At 38.8% G+C, this 19,489-nt stretch overlaps 1 protein-coding gene across 1 annotated transcript in view; it reads right to left on the bottom strand.

Moving 5' to 3' along the window:
* Positions 1 to 19,489, bottom strand: part of AFF2 (ALF transcription elongation factor 2) — a 391,411-nt gene that overhangs the window by 352,158 nt on the left and 19,764 nt on the right. Inside the window, exon 3 of the mRNA XM_027769339.1 lies at positions 17,898 to 18,758. Coding sequence (XP_027625140.1) covers positions 17,898 to 18,758 — 861 coding nt within the window. The remainder of the gene's footprint in view (positions 1 to 17,897; positions 18,759 to 19,489) is intronic.

Raw genomic sequence — 19,489 nt, 5'->3', positions numbered from 1 at the left:
ATAGAGACAGAAAGCGAGAAATCACCCCCCAGGGGGGATGGTCACGCCGCAATCCCTTCTCCTCCATTCTCCTCTCAGGATCTTGGGCACGCACGCACACGCGCCCGGCATTAGTTTTTTTAAGCCACCGGGTCCGGGACACGAACCGCGGTCGACTACGTGGGAGTCCAGCGACATAGCCATTACGCTAACTGCTGGTTCCCCACAGATTTCAATTTTTTAAATTTGCTATAGGCAAGTATGCTCATTGGAGAGAGAGAGAGAAAGAAAAAGTGAGAAAACACCCTCAGTGGAGATGGTATGCCACAATCCCTTGTCCTCCATTCTCTTTTTGGTATTTCAGGCATGCAAGCACACATGCCTGGTGTGTTTTTGAAGCTACAGGTCAGGGACTCGAACCTCTCAGTTGTTCGTGTGAGATCCAGCAGTTTTAACTGCCACGACACATGCTAGCCCTCAATATTTTTTGTACCAACATAAACTTGTATTCAATTCCATTGTTCCACAAACTTTATTCTTTTAAATTTTGCCAGAGGGCATGTGTGCTCACCAGAGAGAGAGGGAGGGAGGGAGGGAGGGAGAGAGAGAGAGAGAAAGCTAGGGAGAGAGTGAGAGACAGAAAGCAAGAAAGCACCCCTATGGGGCATGGTCATGTCTCAAATCCAGCAGTCAGCCTTGTGGGATCCAGCTACCTTTTCCACCACCAACTTTTTGAAGTCCCCTCATATGGTTATTCTTGACTTACAGATGAGGAAACAGAAACTTGGAGGGGTTCAGAAACTTATATAAATCATATAGCTACTGGCAGATAAGTTTCAATTTGAATATAGTTCTACCCTTTTCCAAAGCCAGTTTTTCTTGCTACACCAAAGATCTCAACAAAGGAACTACGAGCTTATCAAAAAGAACTAACACTCTGAAATATTGAAAATGACCATGATTTCAGCCCAGTGCTTTGTAGGCCTTAGTGTGGATGGTAATCCTTCCCTAGAGCCCTCCCAGATTTGCCTCACAGCGTGCTTCCCTTCCTACTCTGGGCTCCCACAGCACTCTGTGCTCTCCTGCAATCCTGATGTTTTACTTCACTTTGTTGTTACTCATGCATATCTCTTAGTTGTCCTGCTAGATATGACTTTTGAAGGCAGAGCAAAATCTTGTCCAACTTTGTCTCTCTTTAAGCCTCTAGTACAGTGCTCTGAATATTATAGGTGCTTGACAAAGGTCAAATGAAGTTGACTTAGTGAATTATTGACCGGTTGTTACTTATCAAAACTGTACTTACTCCATGTGAACTTTGGTCATCCAATTCCTCTCACCTAGGAAGTTCACCTCCCCAAATCCCAGACTTTTTTCTTGCCAACCTCAGGGCAATCATCTTTAAGAAAAATATACAGTACCTTTATGTTTGTACAACTGCATATACATTTTTTTGTTATTATCTTCTGTTTACTTTAGATATGCTATGGATTCTTCAGTTCTCCAGGGGATTAATTAATTTATCTGGCACATGTTTAATGAGCACCTACCTAGACTGGACCAGGTACTATGGCTAGAACTAGCAAAAATACAGCCATCTCTTCTCCTAATGACTCAGACTAAGCTAGTTACCTTCCATCTTTAGAAACATTGATTTTCTTGACTATATATTTAGAATTATAGGGTTTTGGAAAAAATGAATGATAGGGTTTATTAAGCTTATAAGATAGTCCCTAATTAATTTATATATTTAAGAAAATAATCACCTGCATATTCATATTCAAAGTCAGAAGTCACATAAACTGGCACTGGGAATTTACAAATACGCTGAAGTAATTGTTGCCTTCCTGGATGAGTGAAGCTGTCAAAGCTTGCAGTCCAGTGACAGGAATGGAGGGAGACACAGAAAATGATGGAGAATTACTTCAGGAGAATCAGAATAAGAAAAAGCAAGCAAGGCTGTTCTAACAGAAATGTATTTAGATTGGCAAGTGATTGGGTGGTGGAGCTTCCATTTGGCATCATAATGTCTCAACAGTCTAGGATGTCACCCAACCAACTGCAAAACCGATCCTGTTCATCTGGGGAGTAATTTTGTCAGTGGTCTTCCATTTTGCACTTTTTTCAAATACTACATAAATGAATAATTAAAGAGGCTATTGAAAATAAATATTAAGAGTTTTCCTAAACCATCTTCTCAAGGCATTTTTATCCCATTTAAATTTTAAAGGTAATTATATCGCCTAGTGCCAAGAAAGTTAACACTAATTATTGGAATAAATAATGCTGTACAAATTAAACAGGGATGCAAAGACAAAAGTGCATAATGGCTTATTTAAAACAGGAAGTGCTACACTGTTATTTATAGCTCTAAGTACTATATCTTTTTGATTTATGAAAATGAAAATTTTAAATGTCTATTAGTGAAACCTTTTTTCCTATATCTCACTTTGACTTTACTATTAGATTACCATTAAAAAAAAAATAACAGTAATCTTTTCTCAGCAGTGATCAGCACGGGTTTTTACTGTTGTATTATACTACGCTGCTTTTATATGTATATTGTTGCATGGTTTGGAAAGAAATACATGTCTACCTATGTAAATCACATAATGAATTATGTTGCAATTCAACCTCACAAACTAGATCTGATATTTCTTTACTAATTTATTCTCAACTCAATATGTCTTTTTTTTTACGGTTTTTGCCATAGGGTGCATGTCCTAGGCAGAGAGACAGTGAGGGACAATGAGAGGGAAAGTGAGAAATCCCCCTCATTCCCCAGGGGCTAGCCACACCACAATCTTATGCATGCACATCTACTGGCAGTATTTTCCAGTCATCAGGTTCAGGCCTCAAACCTTTGTCAATCATGTGGGAATCTAGCACCTTAACCAGCATGCCACCTGCTGGCCCCAATACATGCACAATTCTAACATAGTTTTTGCCTAACTCTCAGAATTGAGCCTTGTTGATGAAAACATCAAGTACCTTATTTATTTATTTATTTATCTATCTATCTATTTATTTATTTATTTATTTATTTTTGAGTGGAAGCCATAGGCATTCAATCTTTCCAAAGTCTAAAGATTAATTTCAGAAAGATTTGTTAACATTGCAGCTAGAATTCATTTTGTTCTCCCTGAAAAGGTGAAATAAACACACTTATGTGCCAAAGAGACCTCTTCCTTTGTAAGTCAAAATATATGTTAGTGGTTGCTTTATCATATGGCTAATATGTTTGCTAAAGTATATCAACTAAGGAATTTTGATCTGGATGAAGTGGCAAAGTTTCACAATGTACTTGATTATTTTTGATGCAAGTGCTCTCAGGTTAAAGATTCACCTGTGCCCTTTAAGGACTTTTGCATTCCTTTTTTTTTTGTGGGGCCTAAACACAGGCTAATGTGTTTCTATTAAGCAAGTAGGACTGTTGGTGTCACAGAGTCCTTCCAGTCTCTAGATTCTTTAATTCTACAAATTCTATCATTGGCATCACCACAGTCTTGTTGTCACTCCCTGGCCTCCACTCAAAGAAAAGAGACTCGACTTTCTCAGAATACTACATTTTCAAATCATGTACATTAGTAGAATATGAGCTGCTCTTCAAAATGCTTATTACTTTATTAAAATAATTGCTAGAGAGTGCATGTGCTTACTGGGGAGAGAGAGAGAATGAGAGAATGACACCCCATTCACAGGAGAGATGGTCACACCACAATCCCATCTCCATTTCTCCTTTCAGGATTCTGGGCACGCATACACATATGCCTGGCATGTTTTTGAAGCCCCTGGATCCCAGACGAGAACTGCGCAATTGGCCATGTGGATCCAGCCACCTTAACGACCATGCCACCAGCTGGCCTACCTTTTCTCTTTTAATTTAATGCCCAGAATTACCAGTGGAGAGTTTAAGGCTTGATTGTGGAATTAGCTATAGTGAGGGCTTGTGTGAGACCTTATGCTGAGTTTCTATGTTCTCCACTGCAAAAGGTAAGACCCTCTGCCCCTGAAGGCCCCAACTATTTGGGAGGCTAAGGCAGAAGGAGTACCAGCTCATGACCAGTGTAGACAATGCAGTGAGACCCTGTATGAAAGCCAGGTATGGTGGTACACACCTGTGGTTCCAGCTATTCAGGAGGCTGAGGCAGGAGGAACATGATAGTGAGATCCTATCTAAAAAAAATAGTGAGGCTTAGCTCCCAACATCTCTGTGTTTACAGTCCTTTAATAATAAGGTAGTAATATGAGCCACCCAGTGACATTAAGGTGACTGGATCCCATGTGGCCAACTGCGCAGTTCAAGTCCTGGAACTGGTGGCTTGAAAAACACACCAGGTACATGTGCATGTAGGCCAAAAAAACCCAAGAAGAGAATGGGAGAGAAGGGATTGCAGTGTGGCCATCCCCCTTGTGATGATTTCTCACGTTTCCCCTCTCTCTTTCTCTTTCTCTGTCTCTCTCTGGTGAGTGCACACACCCTATAGCAAAATGAGAGGGGTGGGGGGAGAAAGGAGACAGTATATAAGAGGTACAGAGAGAATTTCAAAAGGTTGAGAATAGAGGAGTGGATAAGTAAAATCAAATAGATACATTATAAAGAATATTTTTATATTTGAACATTACAATTGCATTCCTAGGAACTAAAGATTTCACTCTTTTCTCCCACTTCCACAACCAGAAATTCCTAGAACTTAACTGTAAGACAATGACTATGTCCACTAAATATAAGCAAGGGAGCTAATATGAACAGCTTTGAGGTGACAAATTATGTAGAGAACCAACTGGAATAGCCCTTCAACAATTCCACTAACATAAGACCATGCTAAGTTCTCCGTAAACATTATGAGGGTATTTCAGAAAACTCATGGAAACTATAATTAAGGTACAAGTTATTTGGTGAAAAATAGTTTTGAAATCTATGCATAGTTTTTTCCTAATGCACATTTTCCATGAATTTTGTGAAGACTCCTGGAGTCTCCGGGGGAGAGAGATGATGTGGAGTGCAAAGTGATTCCCACTCTCCACTGTGAGCATGCTCCTGGTGTACACAGCTTCAGTAGAAAGGAGAAAAAGTCAAGCGCTATCACAGAAAAGTCCTCAGCTATCACTATGAGGGAAATCCAACTGCAAGTCTGTTCTTTTGACTTTAAAGAATTACAAAATATAAAGCATAATTTAATATTTAATATACTGCATAACTACTAGAAAATTGTTACGTTCACACTTGTGATTTCTAAGAAAGTATTCAGCAGATTTTCCATGTTCTCTCAAACACTATAAAATCTTTCTGAGGCAAGGTGTTAATTTTTAAGTGGTAAACGAAAAAGGCCATTTGCAGAAAACAAGTTTTTAAATGAAGCATGGGAAAATAATCCTGATTGCTTTGTACATTGCTTTATACAAGAAGTACTGCACAAACATTAATCAAATATCATGACATTCAAAGCCTGTATCATGACAGCATGGCAATGAAAGAGATCAAAGGAGAAATGTACGTGCTTTGTGAAGATCTGAGTGTCAAAGAAATGAATCTTGAGGCATGGTATCACCATTGACTGCCTGCCCAAGCTAGAAACCTCAGTGTCATTATAGACTCCTCTCTGTTGGCTTCTCTCTATGGCCCGTCTAATTAATCACTGAATTCCATTACATCAACCTTAAATCTATTTCAAAAAGGGATCTAGTTCCATTTCCTAGAAGTTTTTTGCCCTGAAAATTTCACCAGTTTGCTCAGTGATCTTTCTGCTTCAAATCTCATCAGCCTTATCATGCTTGCTACTCTCTTCCCCAGATTCCTCTGTCAATTCTCCTACCAGCATAACTCTTCTAAAATATCATCATCTACCATGCTCATAAATTAGACCTGTTAGAGGTTGAAAATGCTGCCCATCACCTAGAGCTGACACCAAGACCCCAATCTTTTCAAGCACTCTCTTGTCCTAACTACCCAAACACAGATGATTCTTGAGTGTCTCATGAATCATAGGAGTCATCAGGCCTATTTACAACCTGATAAGGGTTTACAGTGCAGAACATGCTCATATCCAAACTTTTTCAGGAAGAGAACTTCCAATCATGCTTCAAGAGCTAGCACACAAGTTACAACTCCCTTGAAATAGTTTCTCAGTGTTTCAGAGTGTCCTCAGACATTCTTAGTCACTTTCTCTCCATTTTCACAGAACATGAGCACTCTCCTACGAGATCTCACTGTGATTTTTCTGTTTGGATGTTCATAGTCCTTGTCATAAGCTACTTAAAATAAGGCAACATGTCATCATCTCTGTTTTCTAGCTCCCAGCATAGAACCTGACACCCATGGACACTCAAAGAGTTTGTTGAAAAAACGAATAAATGAATAAAATGAATGGATCCAAGAATGCATTTCAGTAATGAGTAAGATAAAATTTTTAGGGTTAAAACATAGTAATTCATAGCACACTCAATGTGAGCAACTCCAAATGTTACACTAGTTTGTTTTGTTTTTGTTTGTTTGTTTGTTGTTTGCAAAATATTACCTCCAATATTTAGCAAGAACATTTTTTTTCTCAAGTTGTTACATGTGGATCATGGGTTCAGATCAATGTCTCTGGTATGTACCCTTTTTACCCACCAATGTTGACTGGGAAGAAAGTCAGATTTTTTTCACATTCCCAAGGATTCTAAGGCCACATTTGTTCAAGTAAATAGAGTAGAGACTCATAGAGAGAGAGTCTATACAAGAAAGAACCTCTGGTAAGATCCTATTTAGGAAGAGTATCCAGATCTGCATTTCTGGCAGCTACCTGGGAAGGCATTTCTGGATATTCCAGAGGAAACCAGCTTCCCAGTAAGTCTGAATCAAAGTCAGGCTGAATAAGGGATCCAGGCAAGCAGAGGCCAACACAAACTTTTGTTTTTTACTAAAATAGTAACATAATTGTAACATTCTTCTATGATACCTATTTTTAAGCAGTGGGCTGTCATGATACCTTTATAGGAAACATGGTCCTGAAACCCCATCAACCTTCAAGACTTTATGCAGTCCATTTCATCTGTGTAAGATATGACCTCCTTTTTTCCATCAATCCATGTATCTTTTGAAGTCTTAGCTCAATTTCACCTCATCTTTAAAGCCTTCATTAAATAGGCCCTTTATCTTATTACTCCTTCATTCTATGTCACCTCAGAACCTAGATATTGCCCTGGATACTGGGGGAAAAAGATCCAGGAAGTACCAAGCAGGTGCCCTGCTGACACCTTTTTGGACACCTACCTGCTATAATGTAAAAGAATAAATTTCCACTGCTTTAGTCTGTTCAGTTTGTGATATTTTGTTATTGCAGCTACAGATCCCCCATAGAGACACAAGAACACCTGACATACACCTACATACAAAAAAAACACCCCTTACAAATAAGTTATGAGGAACCTGGAGGGGCTGCCACAGACCATCAACACTTTACCTGCATTTAATCCAGAGTCTCAGGCTGCATAAGAGGGCTGACTATCTCTAGAAATTTATAATTCCTATGTCCTCACAATGAAGTGAAATGCATACTTTAGTACTTCTGATCCATAAGATTTCAGAATCCAAGCTGGGTTTGATTTTGGCCCCTTCTCTCCAGATAAAATTACAGGACTGGCTTCCTTTAAGTGGTTATCTCTGAGGTCACCTACATGTATCCTGTGATTCTGAGCCAATGCCTGAGCATGCGAAATAGTTTTCTGTCTTGGAAGTTCAAGCACTCTAATTATGAGAAAGCAAAAGATAAAATGATTTTTACACCATGAGTCACTAAGGAAAAGGACCCTCCCAAACAGAGGGTGTAGTCTATGGCACTGAAGAATATTTCTAATCCTGAGTACAGAACATTTGCATCCACCTGTCTACAGACTGTTAAGAGCCTCTCCTCCACTGTCCAGTTCTCCCTTGATGATAGATACCTTTCCTGACTCTAGGATTCTGCTCTACACAAGCTGAAAAGCTAACCTTCCTCTTCTCTATTCAAATCCATCTTCCTGTTGATGACAAGCACTAAGTACTAAATGTTTTCTGCTGTCTGAAGCTGTGTCTAGATCTAGCCCAGAGGTCAGCAAACTAAGTTTTGCCAGCCAAATCCAGACCACTGACTATTTTTCATAGTTCACAGGTTAACAATGATTTTTTTTAAACTGTAAGGTGGTTGAAAGAGACCCAACCAGAATATTTCATAACACATTGAAATATGTGATATTTAAGTTTCAGCATCCATATATAAAATTATATTGGAACTCTGTCACACCCATTCATTTATGTATCATTTATGTCTGTTTTCATGGTACAATGGCAGAGTCAAGTATTTGTGACAGACAGATATGGCCCATAAAATAGAAAATATTTACTTTACAGAAAAGGTTTGCCCACCCAGATTTACTGCATAAACAAGTCGATTACAATGATAAGTTATTCTTTTTCTATTATTTAATGAATGTTTATACCTCCTGTACTAAAAGATTTTTGAAAATCAGTTATGTGTGATTGTACTCAAACAATTTGCCCACAGCAATTGTTTTTCACATAGGCACCATCAAGTTGAGGAGCTTCAAGGGAGTTTGGTTCAGAACCCTTGTAAACTAAATCCGAAGGCAGTTTTGAGATAGGGAAGCTCACCTCCCTCCTAAAGACTGGCTTAGACTTTCATCATGGACACTGACTGGCCTCCCTCCATTCTCACTCTGGAAGTGTGAAGATGATTCCTGTGAAAGTGGTTTGAATATTGTCACCCCAAAATTCATGTCCACCCAGAACCTGAGAATATGACCTTGGAAACTTGATCCTTGCAAATGCAATTAATTAGGGATCTAGACATGAATTCATTGGATATCCAGATTGTACCCTAAATCCAATGACTCATGTCCTTAGAAGAGGACACAGAGATGGCCATACGAAGAGAGAAGCAGAGGTCAGAGTGAAGCTGCAAAACTGCCTGGGCTACCAGAAGCTACCTAAAGGCAAGGGAAGATTTTCTTCTAGAGCATTTGATGAGAACTCACTGACATCTTTTTGAATGTCTAGATGTCTTAACTGTGAAATAATACATTTCCATTGCTTTAAAACACCCAGTTTGATATTTTGTTATTTCAGCTACAGGAAACTAATACATCTCCCATTTCCAAATTCTCATAAACTTTTCAAAGACCTTTCATGCTACTTAGTTCATTCATTCTCACAGTGATTTTCTGAAGTAGGCAGTCTGTGAATTACCTGCATTTCTTTTTTTCTGAAGCACAGTGAGACTCATTTTGCATCTATGAATAAAAGTCAAGGACCTTGCCTGCTCCATGCTAACTATTGGGTCATCGGAAAAGTCATGACGTGTTCTTCTATGCAAAAATGTATCATGACTTTTCCAATGACACAATAATTTTACTGTTGGATGATCTTAACTAGTTTTAAAAATTAATTTATTTGGCTTCAGCAGGGGAGAGTGAGGATCAAGCATTTGACAGAAGTCTTTCTCTATAGCAATTATTTTCATGCCCATTTTTTTTTACTTTACTAGCCTCTCATTTAAATTGTTGGGTAATCTTGAAGGTGGTTGTATTTCAGCAACATAAATTCAGATTTTTAGCTGTGTTCTCTATGTATTCTGTTAAAGACATCCCACCACAGAGACAAAAACTCTGAAAACTTATGAACCAAGAAAAGGTTCGCTAACAAGTTATGTCATGTGTTACTCATTTAGAAGTATTACAAAAACACTACTTCTCACCATATTGATAAATGAAAAACACATGACTCCAACCTGTAATACCATGAGAAAAATCACTCTTTCAGTGTATTTGGCCCCCGACTTTTGAAATATGAACCCAACGAGGGAATTTTTATGTAAACTGGATTTGGCTCATTATTCTCTTGGCCCTTATTTGCTAGTAAAGAAGCTACTTTTAGAAAATTAACATATATATATACACATACACACACACACACAATAGCACACCCACCCAATTCTGGAAATGGCACTGACAACCTTGGTTCTAGTCCCAGCATGGTCATTCGCTGGCTGTGTGACTTCAGGTAAATGACCCTTAGTCTCTCTGAGGCTAAACTTTTGCACCTATGAAAGGGAATAATGATAATACCAGACACTCTTTGCATTGAATAAAAATGAGATAATGTATGTGAAGGCATTTGTAAACTATAAAGTATAAAGGTAATGGGTTGTTGTTATTATCACCTATATTATAAACCCTATTTGGTAATCAGAGCAGAGTACATTTTTTAAACGATGGTTAATTAAAGACTATCTACATTTTTTAAACGATGGTACATTAAAGACTATCTGCTTTCATGTCAATTAAAAACATACTAAACAGTTTTACAAAACCCATAAAGAGTTTTATAACTCATCTCTAGAGTCCTTTGCATTTACTATTCGGGTTGAATCAATATGGTTATCTACCTGTCAATTTTTCTTATTCTTTAACACAGAATGAGAGCAGTCTTTTTTTTTTATGAGTGGCTCAGAAAGTACTGAACTAATCGATGTATCTGGTGATAACAGAATGATTTGGAACACACATAACAAAAGCTTATCGCTTTACTACATACTGAAACTGTCAAAATATTTTCCTGGAAGTAATATGAAAATGGAAATTCTCTATCTTTCATTATTTTAGTGGGTGGTAACAAAAGGATTAGGAGGTTACTTGCTGAGTCTATAGCTTGGTACTTTCTGATGAACTGCTACATATAACTATTATCTTTTATAAGAAGTTAAATATAATAATACTCCAGGCTAGATTATTAGTCAATCTACAAAGAGACCTACTTCTAATTGCACATATTTCTCTAGTCTTACAACTCCCCAAACTGTTTTTTTTTCCCCAAACTGTTTTGATGGGTGGTGGTGAGAGAACTCGGGCAGGACTCAGATCCCTCAGTGCTGGTTTGATAGGGAGACACAGACAGGACAGGGAGGGAATGGCTGAAGTTACTTTACAAACTGGATTTGAGCATAACCACAAAGCAGAAACACACTCTCAGAGATGTGGAGCTGGAAGAAACCCTAGCGATGAGCTAGTCTTGGCCCCCTGTGTGAAAAGAAGACTAGAAAGGTAAAATCACTCTCTCAAGTTCACAAACCAAGTCCAGGCCAGAAATGAACCCCAGATCTCAGTACACCTCATCCAAATTATGTTTTGTAATATTCCACCTATTATCTCACATCAAGATTTGCTTTCAGTTATCTCATGAATATGCACTAAAATGAACAGTGAGGTTTTAAATTGTATCATTATTAACAACAACCTAATTATGTATAACATAAGAATTGAAGATTTTCTGAAAGAATAAGAATAATTGCATCTTTTGTAGCCTTTTCCCCCCCACAACAAGAAAATTTTAGAAATAATAAGAGATTTGAAAGCAAAGAATATCAAGACAGATACACTGAAACCAAATCTGCTGATAATTTAAAAAATGGATAGCTAGAATCATTTGCACACGGTCTTAGGGAAATAGGAAAAAAATAGACATTTGCATACCCTTTCATAAGCCAATGTTGAGATCTATCTTTGAGTTTGACTCGTGATAATGAGAAAATGGAGGTGGAAAGAAAAGAATGAAGGGTGGGGACCCCCAGAGAAGAGGAGCATGGCACAGAATAGCTATTACAGAATTACTTTAGAAAGAGCCTTGGAAAAGCACACCAAGGAAGAGCAGATGTCTCTGAGGGGAAGAAAAGAGATGTCCATTGTTCCAAGGGAGTAGAGAATAAACCTGGAAGGGCTCAAAGGTTACTGCTTGAATTGATGAGGGCAATTGACTTGGATTTTCCTAGGTCACCTGTGAGGCAGAGAAAGTGAAAGTGTCAAGTTCAGCATCACACTCTGGCTACCTCATTGCCTATGCATTCAAAATATTTCACAGTCTGGTTCTTGAGCTTTATCTCACTTCAGTTCTATAAACCCTCAGTTGAAGAAAAACTGGCCTACCTTCAGAATATACTTTGCATTTTTCTCATCTCCCTTTCTTGTGTATGTCATTCTCTATGTCCATCACTAAGAAGCATACATACAAACTGCCCAGCAGTTGCCTATGGAAACACCAAGGAAGAGCAGATGTCTCTGAGGGGAAGAAAAGAGATGTCCATTGTTCCAAGGGAGTAGAGAATAAACCTGGAAGGGCTCAAAGGTTACTGCTTGAATTGATGAGGGCAATTGACTTGGATTTTCCTAGGTCACCTGTGAGGCAGAGAAAGTGAAAGTGTCAAGTTCAGCATCACACTCTGGCTACCTCATTGCCTATGCATTCAAAATATTTCACAGTCTGGTTCTTGAGCTTTATCTCACTTCAGTTCTATAAACCCTCAGTTGAAGAAAAACTGGCCTACCTTCAGAATATACTTTGCATTTTTCTCATCTCCCTTTCTTGTGTATGTCATTCTCTATGTCCATCACTAAGAAGCATACATACAAACTGCCCAGCAGTTGCCTATGGAACTTCTGCATTTCCAGCCAGTGTTGAAGGCCAAGTTTAGAATCTGTCTCCCACTCAATCCCTAGGAAAACTTCTCTGGTTAGCTCTATATGTCAGTATCTGGTAAATTGGTCCTACTATGTGAAATTGGCCTCAACTCCCCTTCTCATAACACCTTTCCTAATCACTGAAATATAATAATCTTAATGGAATCTTCTAGCAGCTCTGGCCTCTCCATCACAAACAATGCAAGGTTTAGGGTCAGATTTCCGGCTTGGGCCATTTCATTTTATTAGGTTGTTGGGAAAGTCATGACATATTTTTCTATGCAAAAATGCAACGTGAGTTTCCAGACAATAAAGTAGTTTAGGGAGACACTAAAGTTAGAAGAAGAAAAATGTGCAGTGAGGAAAATGCATTTGAAAACCATGGAGTTGAAAGAGTGAGTCAAAAAGCATAAACATAAAGCAACCATGAAGGGATAGACTGACAAAGGGGATGGTATCAAGCTTTGTTGATCTTACTCATCTATAGACAGATGCTAAGTTCCAGAGTCTTTCCTAGTGCCCTAAAAACATAAAGACTTTTAGAGGTATCTCTATTCATTCTTGATGAGGTTGAAATTAGGCCATTGAATAATAAAATACTATTTTATTTCCATAAGAATGGATAACAAATAAACGTGTGACATTTATCAAGGGAAAAATGCTTAGCTTGAGTTGCGCACATTGGCTGGCTGGCCTTCTGTTCTTTGAAGGAGCTGTCTCTATCATTTTTGTAAAGCAGCGGACACATCCAGAACACCAATGATAAGATTCCAGCATTCTCTGCAGTTTTCACATAAGGGGCCTGAGCTTATTACCATAATAGATAAAGCTAATATTTGTAGTATTCACTGCATCAGATACAAAAGAGGCACAATCACAAATGTGACCAATAACTTTTCGGCTGGTCGACAAAGTTAGCCACTAAAACATTCTAAAGACAAATCCCATATTAGTGCCATTAAACTTTTCTTTAGGACTGCTAGTTTATTTTTTTAAAGATATTTTGCCATAGGGAATGTGCGCTTGCCTGAGAGAGAGACAGAGAGAGGGAAAGTGAGAAATCACCCTCTGGTGGATGGCCATGCAGCAATCCCTTCTCCTCCATTTTCCTCTTGGGATTGTGGGCACTCACATACATATGTCCAGTGTGTTTCAGGTCCCCAGGTCCTGGACTCAAACCCTGGTTGGTCACATGGAAGTCCAGCGGTTTAATCACTATGCCACCTGCTGGTCCCAAGACTCCTAGTTTTGAGAGAACTGGAGCCTCAGATAGCCTTAGATCACAACCAAGAGCAGTATGTAAAGCAAGTGACCCTTCATGGTGATGACCCTCCACACACTGGTATTATACTTTCAAATGCTGGTTGGAGTAGTATGGAGACATTAAATGTATGCCATTGATCCCTTCATTCATATTCCATTATTTATAAACAATACTAATAACACATTACACCAAATGCAAATCTTTCTATACCAGCAGGTTTTTATCCTAAGGTAAAAATCAACAACATCTGTAATGAAATCATGTATAAAGCTACATTTATTAACAAAGTCATTTCCTAATAAAACACCATCTGCAAGGAACCCTCAGTTTCCACTTTATATAAATAGACCTTTTACTATTTTCAGATGGGGCTCCCAGAAAATTCTCCTAAACCCAACTGCAGAACACCTCAGTCTTTTCATGTGCTTGGCTGCCCAGAATGTTAATACATTTTGTTACATGAAGTTTTTAAACAAACAAATGATTTGTTTAAATGACATGCCTTATTTGAAAAGCTGACCTTTTGCAATAAGGTTAATCTTTTAGTATTCTTTTGCCAATACAGAAATTCTAAGAAAAATGGAGATGTTTCAAGAACAGGAAATAAAAATTTCCCCACTGTAAACACAAGTATAGGCATGTCAGAAAACATGGGTGCACACACATTTCAATAATAACTTGTGATCTCTTGATTCACAAATATTTGTTCTGTTTATGTGTGTATATTAGAATGCTGTCTGTTTTCTGATCATTCAATTCTGCCTGCCCTCCCTCTTCCCAAAAGCACTATAGTAACACACATGTCAGCCTCCTACCATTAGAGCCAGGGAAAAAGTTGAAAATGCTCAAAGAAACACGATGATTGCTCTACGGGTAAGCCTTTTTGGTAATAACTCAAAGTAATGCTACCACTCATGGAAGACAGCTAACACTGACTAGGGACCCGGAACCCAGTGCCTGGAACTCGCGGCGCCAGGAACTGGGCCTGAATTCTAATGCTAAGTGCTTTTGAAAAGTGCATCAAGATTTAATAGGGTGAATTTTCAGACTTGGTCAGAGTTTTAGCCACATAAATTCCATTAGGTTCAAAGCTCTGTAATGCTCCACCCTATCTATATTTATACCCACATTATAATCTACACCCTTCTAAGCTCTCTGTTGGGTTGTCTAACCTCTCATTTCCTTTCCTCCTATTTTTGGTTTTCACATTACCCTTGAATTCTGTATGTCCCCTTGACTTTAGGGCCCGATGTTTCTCTCTATCCTTCCTTTCAATCCTTCCTTGAGACTTATATTTTAAAATAAGCACTTCCTTCACTTATCACCTATCATGACTTTATTGCATCTGACCCATTTTATATACAAAGCTCAACTAAAATCCGTTTGTACCATCACCAGAGGTACAAACAAATCTCCAGATTTGAAAATGTACTCTCACTGGGTGTACCAGGGAACTGACTGACAAAATGAAGTCATTTCTGAATCTGGGTCAGCCATTTTATGAATGTATAAAAGAGAATATTACAACACGGTATCTCACTGGGTCTGCAACCTGTCACTCCACTACTGAGGTATGGAAATGGACTGACGGACTGCTTTAAGGGATCGTGCTATTTCCTGATTGGTCCTGAGCAATGCCACTGTAGTGTAAGGAGAGAACAGCAACAGATACAAGGGCAAGAGAAGGAACAAAAAAAGGATGAAATCCCAACCTCTCATTAAGTGTTCTCCTCAAAAAAAAATTCTTCTCATTCACAGCATTTTTCATTTTAATGTATTAAAATCCTGTATTAAGTCATCTATTTGAAATGAGGATTAGGATTTCTTGATGACTATACAGGAGCACAATAAAGACACAGGCATGCAGAATACAATTAAAGAAATATAACCGAAGATTGATTTTCTAACAATTGTTTACCCTTCATGTTATTTGATTAACATTATAGCTTAGAAAATATAACCAAGTAATCATTTTTAAAATTCATTCATTCAACAAACATTTACTGAATATCTACTATGTGCCTTGCATTTGCTAGGCACTTGGGATACAGAGAAGAATGAGACATTCCTTGCCCTCAAGGGGCTCACAGTCTAGCAGAGGAGACAGACACAGAAATAAATAACTACAGTACAGTAAAATAACTGCCAGTCAGTGTGTAGAGAAGGCACTAGAGGAGCCCTGAGAAAGCAATTAGTGATTTAGCTGGAGGGATCAGGAAGGCTTTCACAGAGAAGGTGACAACTGAGCAGATCTCAAGGAGAAACAAGACTTCAGGAAGACAAGGGAGGGTGGGAAAAGACATTCTAGGCTAAGGGATTCATTCTAGGCTGAGGCAAGAAAACAAGGAAATGAGACTAAGCCCACCATGGTGGAGAACCATGGCTAGTTCCATATGACTGCAGAAGAAAAAGTGGTGAAATATGAGGCCAGAAAGGGAGTATGAAACTAGAGAGGGAAGAGCTTTGTGTGCGAGACTGTTTGGACTTTTTTCTAGAAGCAATGAAAAGGCACTGAAAAGACAAAAGCAAGGGTGACATGGTTAGCCTGTGATGATAATGGTTTGGAAGAGAGGTGAGTCTTGAGGGAGGGAGACCAGGTGGGGGTCTGTCACAGGAGTCCAGGTATGAGATTCTCATGGGTGGTTCAAAGGTAGTAAGGGAAGAGAACAGGTGACAAACTGGAAAGAGATTGAGGAGGACTTTTAATAAGACTTGATGAATGATGATACAGAGTCAAATTGCCTCATTAATGAACAATATTAAGAACATACTTCCAGAAAACACAACCAACAACTCCAGGCCTCCCTCCTTTTGTGTTCCCATGGTCCTCTGAATTCACCATATCTACTGAGGATGAATTAAGGGAGAAGAGTCAGGGACCAGCAGATGGCATAGTGGTTATGTTGCTGGACTTCCACATGGCTGACTGCAGTTCAAGTCCCAAACTCAGTGGCTTGAAAATCATGCCAGGTGTGTGTTTGTGCATGTGCAAGATCCCAGAATAGAGGAGAAGGAACTGTGGCATAGTCATCCTCCCTGGGGGGTGATTTTTCACTTCCCCTCTCACTTTGTCTGTCTCTTTCTCTCTCTCCCCAGAGAGGGCACACACCCTAAGGCAAAAACCTCTAAAAAAAAAAAAAAAAAAAAGAAGAAAGGGAGAAGAGCCAGGGGGCTCACATGGTCAGACTTCTCTAATTCAAACACCACTAACTTGGAATCTGCAACAATCTAGACAGTCTCCCTGCCACACCTATTGAGTAAGAATTTCAACCTACTTTCTTCCTCTGTGTCTTTTTAAGCCTTTAGTTAAAACAGGAATCCAATCTAAAGGCAGTGCCTTCTTCCATTCAAATGCTTGAAGTATAGGAGGCAGCTGCTTATGTGGTGATGTCTGAGGGGCAGCCCTATATATGCCTCCCACCCAGGGGCCTCAAGGCCTAGAATCCAGTCATTATCAATTCATTTCTTTGGAAGATGCTTTTGTCCCTCTGGACTTCTGTTTTACAAGGCAATGATTTCTGAAATGTATAGAATATCTTTCTAAAGCCCGTGGGATTTTGGTTGCTCACAAAGAGCTATGTAAGTACTGGTGAATGGTGGTGATGCAAAAGGGAAGATTGAGAGATGTAGAAGATACCACTAAGATCTTGCTAAGGAACAGCCCTGCAACCACTCAAGAAACCAAGACTCTTAAAGAATGCCTTCTACTTAAGGTTCCAGAAAATCACACTTGTACATTCTTGTACCTTAAGGAACATCTGTGTTTTGTTTATAACCAGCTATTGGCTAGTGAAGGGCTACTGTGGCACGATCATGTCATGAACTTCATACTACATATGACCAATTAAAGTCTCAAAGTTTGTTCACTTGTACATATTATGACTACCATTACATTTTCTGAAGCTGTAACTCCAATGTTTCATTCACCCAGAGTGACCTTGTCTTTTGTCATTCCAAATTATGGAGATTTAACTGTATTTGGAGACAGTTAATCAGTCACACCACAAGTGACAGAAGATCAAGACTCATACTATGACCTTGAAGAGTCTCATATATGGTTCAATAAGGTAAATGAGAGCTGCTTGTGAATACTTGATTATAGAGGTTAGAGCAGTGAACTTTAAAAAAAAGGGGGGGGGGACAAAACAAAAGTTTAAAAAGTACTTACTTCACTTGTTTGGAGGATCGTAAACTTTGGCAGCTTAGTCTTTGAACTGGCTGCACTGGGTTTTCCATCCAACAATGATCCGAATGACAGATTCCCAAAGCTGTTTTCAAATTCGATTGATGGTTTCAATGCTGGCGAGATGTCCGGTGCCTGGTCCTGGCCATCCATGGGCCTTACATATGCTGTTGGCTTTTGCTGCCCCATGCTTGATTTGCAGTAAAGCCCCGGTGGGAAGTTTTGAACTGAAAGGCCACTGCTGGGAGCTAATAAAGAAGAAGCAACTAGGGGAGACCCAGGTGCTTGCACTGTAAATTCAGATTCTTCTGGTGAGTTGGATTCAGAGATTTCTTTGAAGGCATCATCTCCACTGGACTTGGAGCTACTGTCTTCCTTTGCAGATGGAGCCGATTCTTCAACTACCCCAACTGGAGGCTGTTCCGCTGGGTAGACAAAGAAGTCTTCCAATCTAGCTTGAGAAGGGTCCTGTGTCAAAGTCTGCATCTTGTTTGGTTGATTACTGACCTGGCTTGTCGGTACAGTGCTAGGGTTATGACTGTCTCGTGGCCACTCCACTTTCGATTTTCTGTTGCTGTGTATTAGAGTTGAATTCAGTATCACGACAGAAGGTGGAGGCATTGGTGCTGAAGGGTGGGTATTATCTTGATGGGGTGGAATCATTCGGTTCTTTTGCTCTGGAAAAAAGCTCGGTTCATTTTTGTTGACAGGAATCTGGGGCACAGAATTCTTTGGGATTCCCACTAGATGATTCTGATTAGAATGGTTAGTTAGCAAATCCTTCATTTCATCATAGTTTCCAAGCGTGTTCTGGACTCGGTTGGCAAGTGCATCACCTTTGTTTGTCTAAAATAACAAAAAGATGGGGGTGGGAGGAGAGAGAATGAATAGGTTTGTGTTTCCTAATGTTAATGTTTCAAACAGATGCCTTAAGTAGACTAACATATAGGGTTCTTTAAAATTGTCACACTGTCATATAATTCATACTTTATATGTGCTATGTAAGAAAAAAATCAATAATGCTATTGAAAGGGCCTCTTGGAATGAGGGGGTATGATTATCATTTGTGTACTCCCTGGCCTATCCTTAAACATGCAGGTTGGAGGAATGTTTTAAATTACATAGTTTATTAACTTTATTAGAAAAATAACTTATTTTAGGTAAAATGAGTTAAATTGCTACAATCTACAAAATGAACAAGTTTTGCTTACTAACTATTAAAATTGGAATGAAATGTTTGACATATATTTTCACACATTAGCCTTCACACTACATTATACCATGGAAAAAGCTTAGCCCACTAGATAAGGAAGTCAGTTAAATTGTGCTATCATAACTAGTCTAAGTTTAGAAAAGACATGGGATTAAACAACATCTAATTGAACTAACTTATGACTAAAGTGAATCTAATTCCTTTTAATCAAAGAACTGTATAAATTATGGGTGTCTGCCTACATATTCTGAGGGCAACTGTGTTTACATAGTGATGATTCATACTCGTTTACTTTGAAATGGTACAATTGTTCATCAACAGTGACTCAAGCTCTCCTGTGTCTCCAACGATTTAGAAAAATGTA

The sequence above is a fragment of the Tupaia chinensis genome, unplaced genomic scaffold, assembly GCF_000334495.1.
Source record: "Tupaia chinensis unplaced genomic scaffold, TupChi_1.0 Scaffold149333_1, whole genome shotgun sequence".
NCBI classification, from domain to species: domain Eukaryota; kingdom Metazoa; phylum Chordata; class Mammalia; order Scandentia; family Tupaiidae; genus Tupaia; species Tupaia belangeri.
This window is presented reverse-complemented; position numbering and strand designations above follow the sequence as displayed.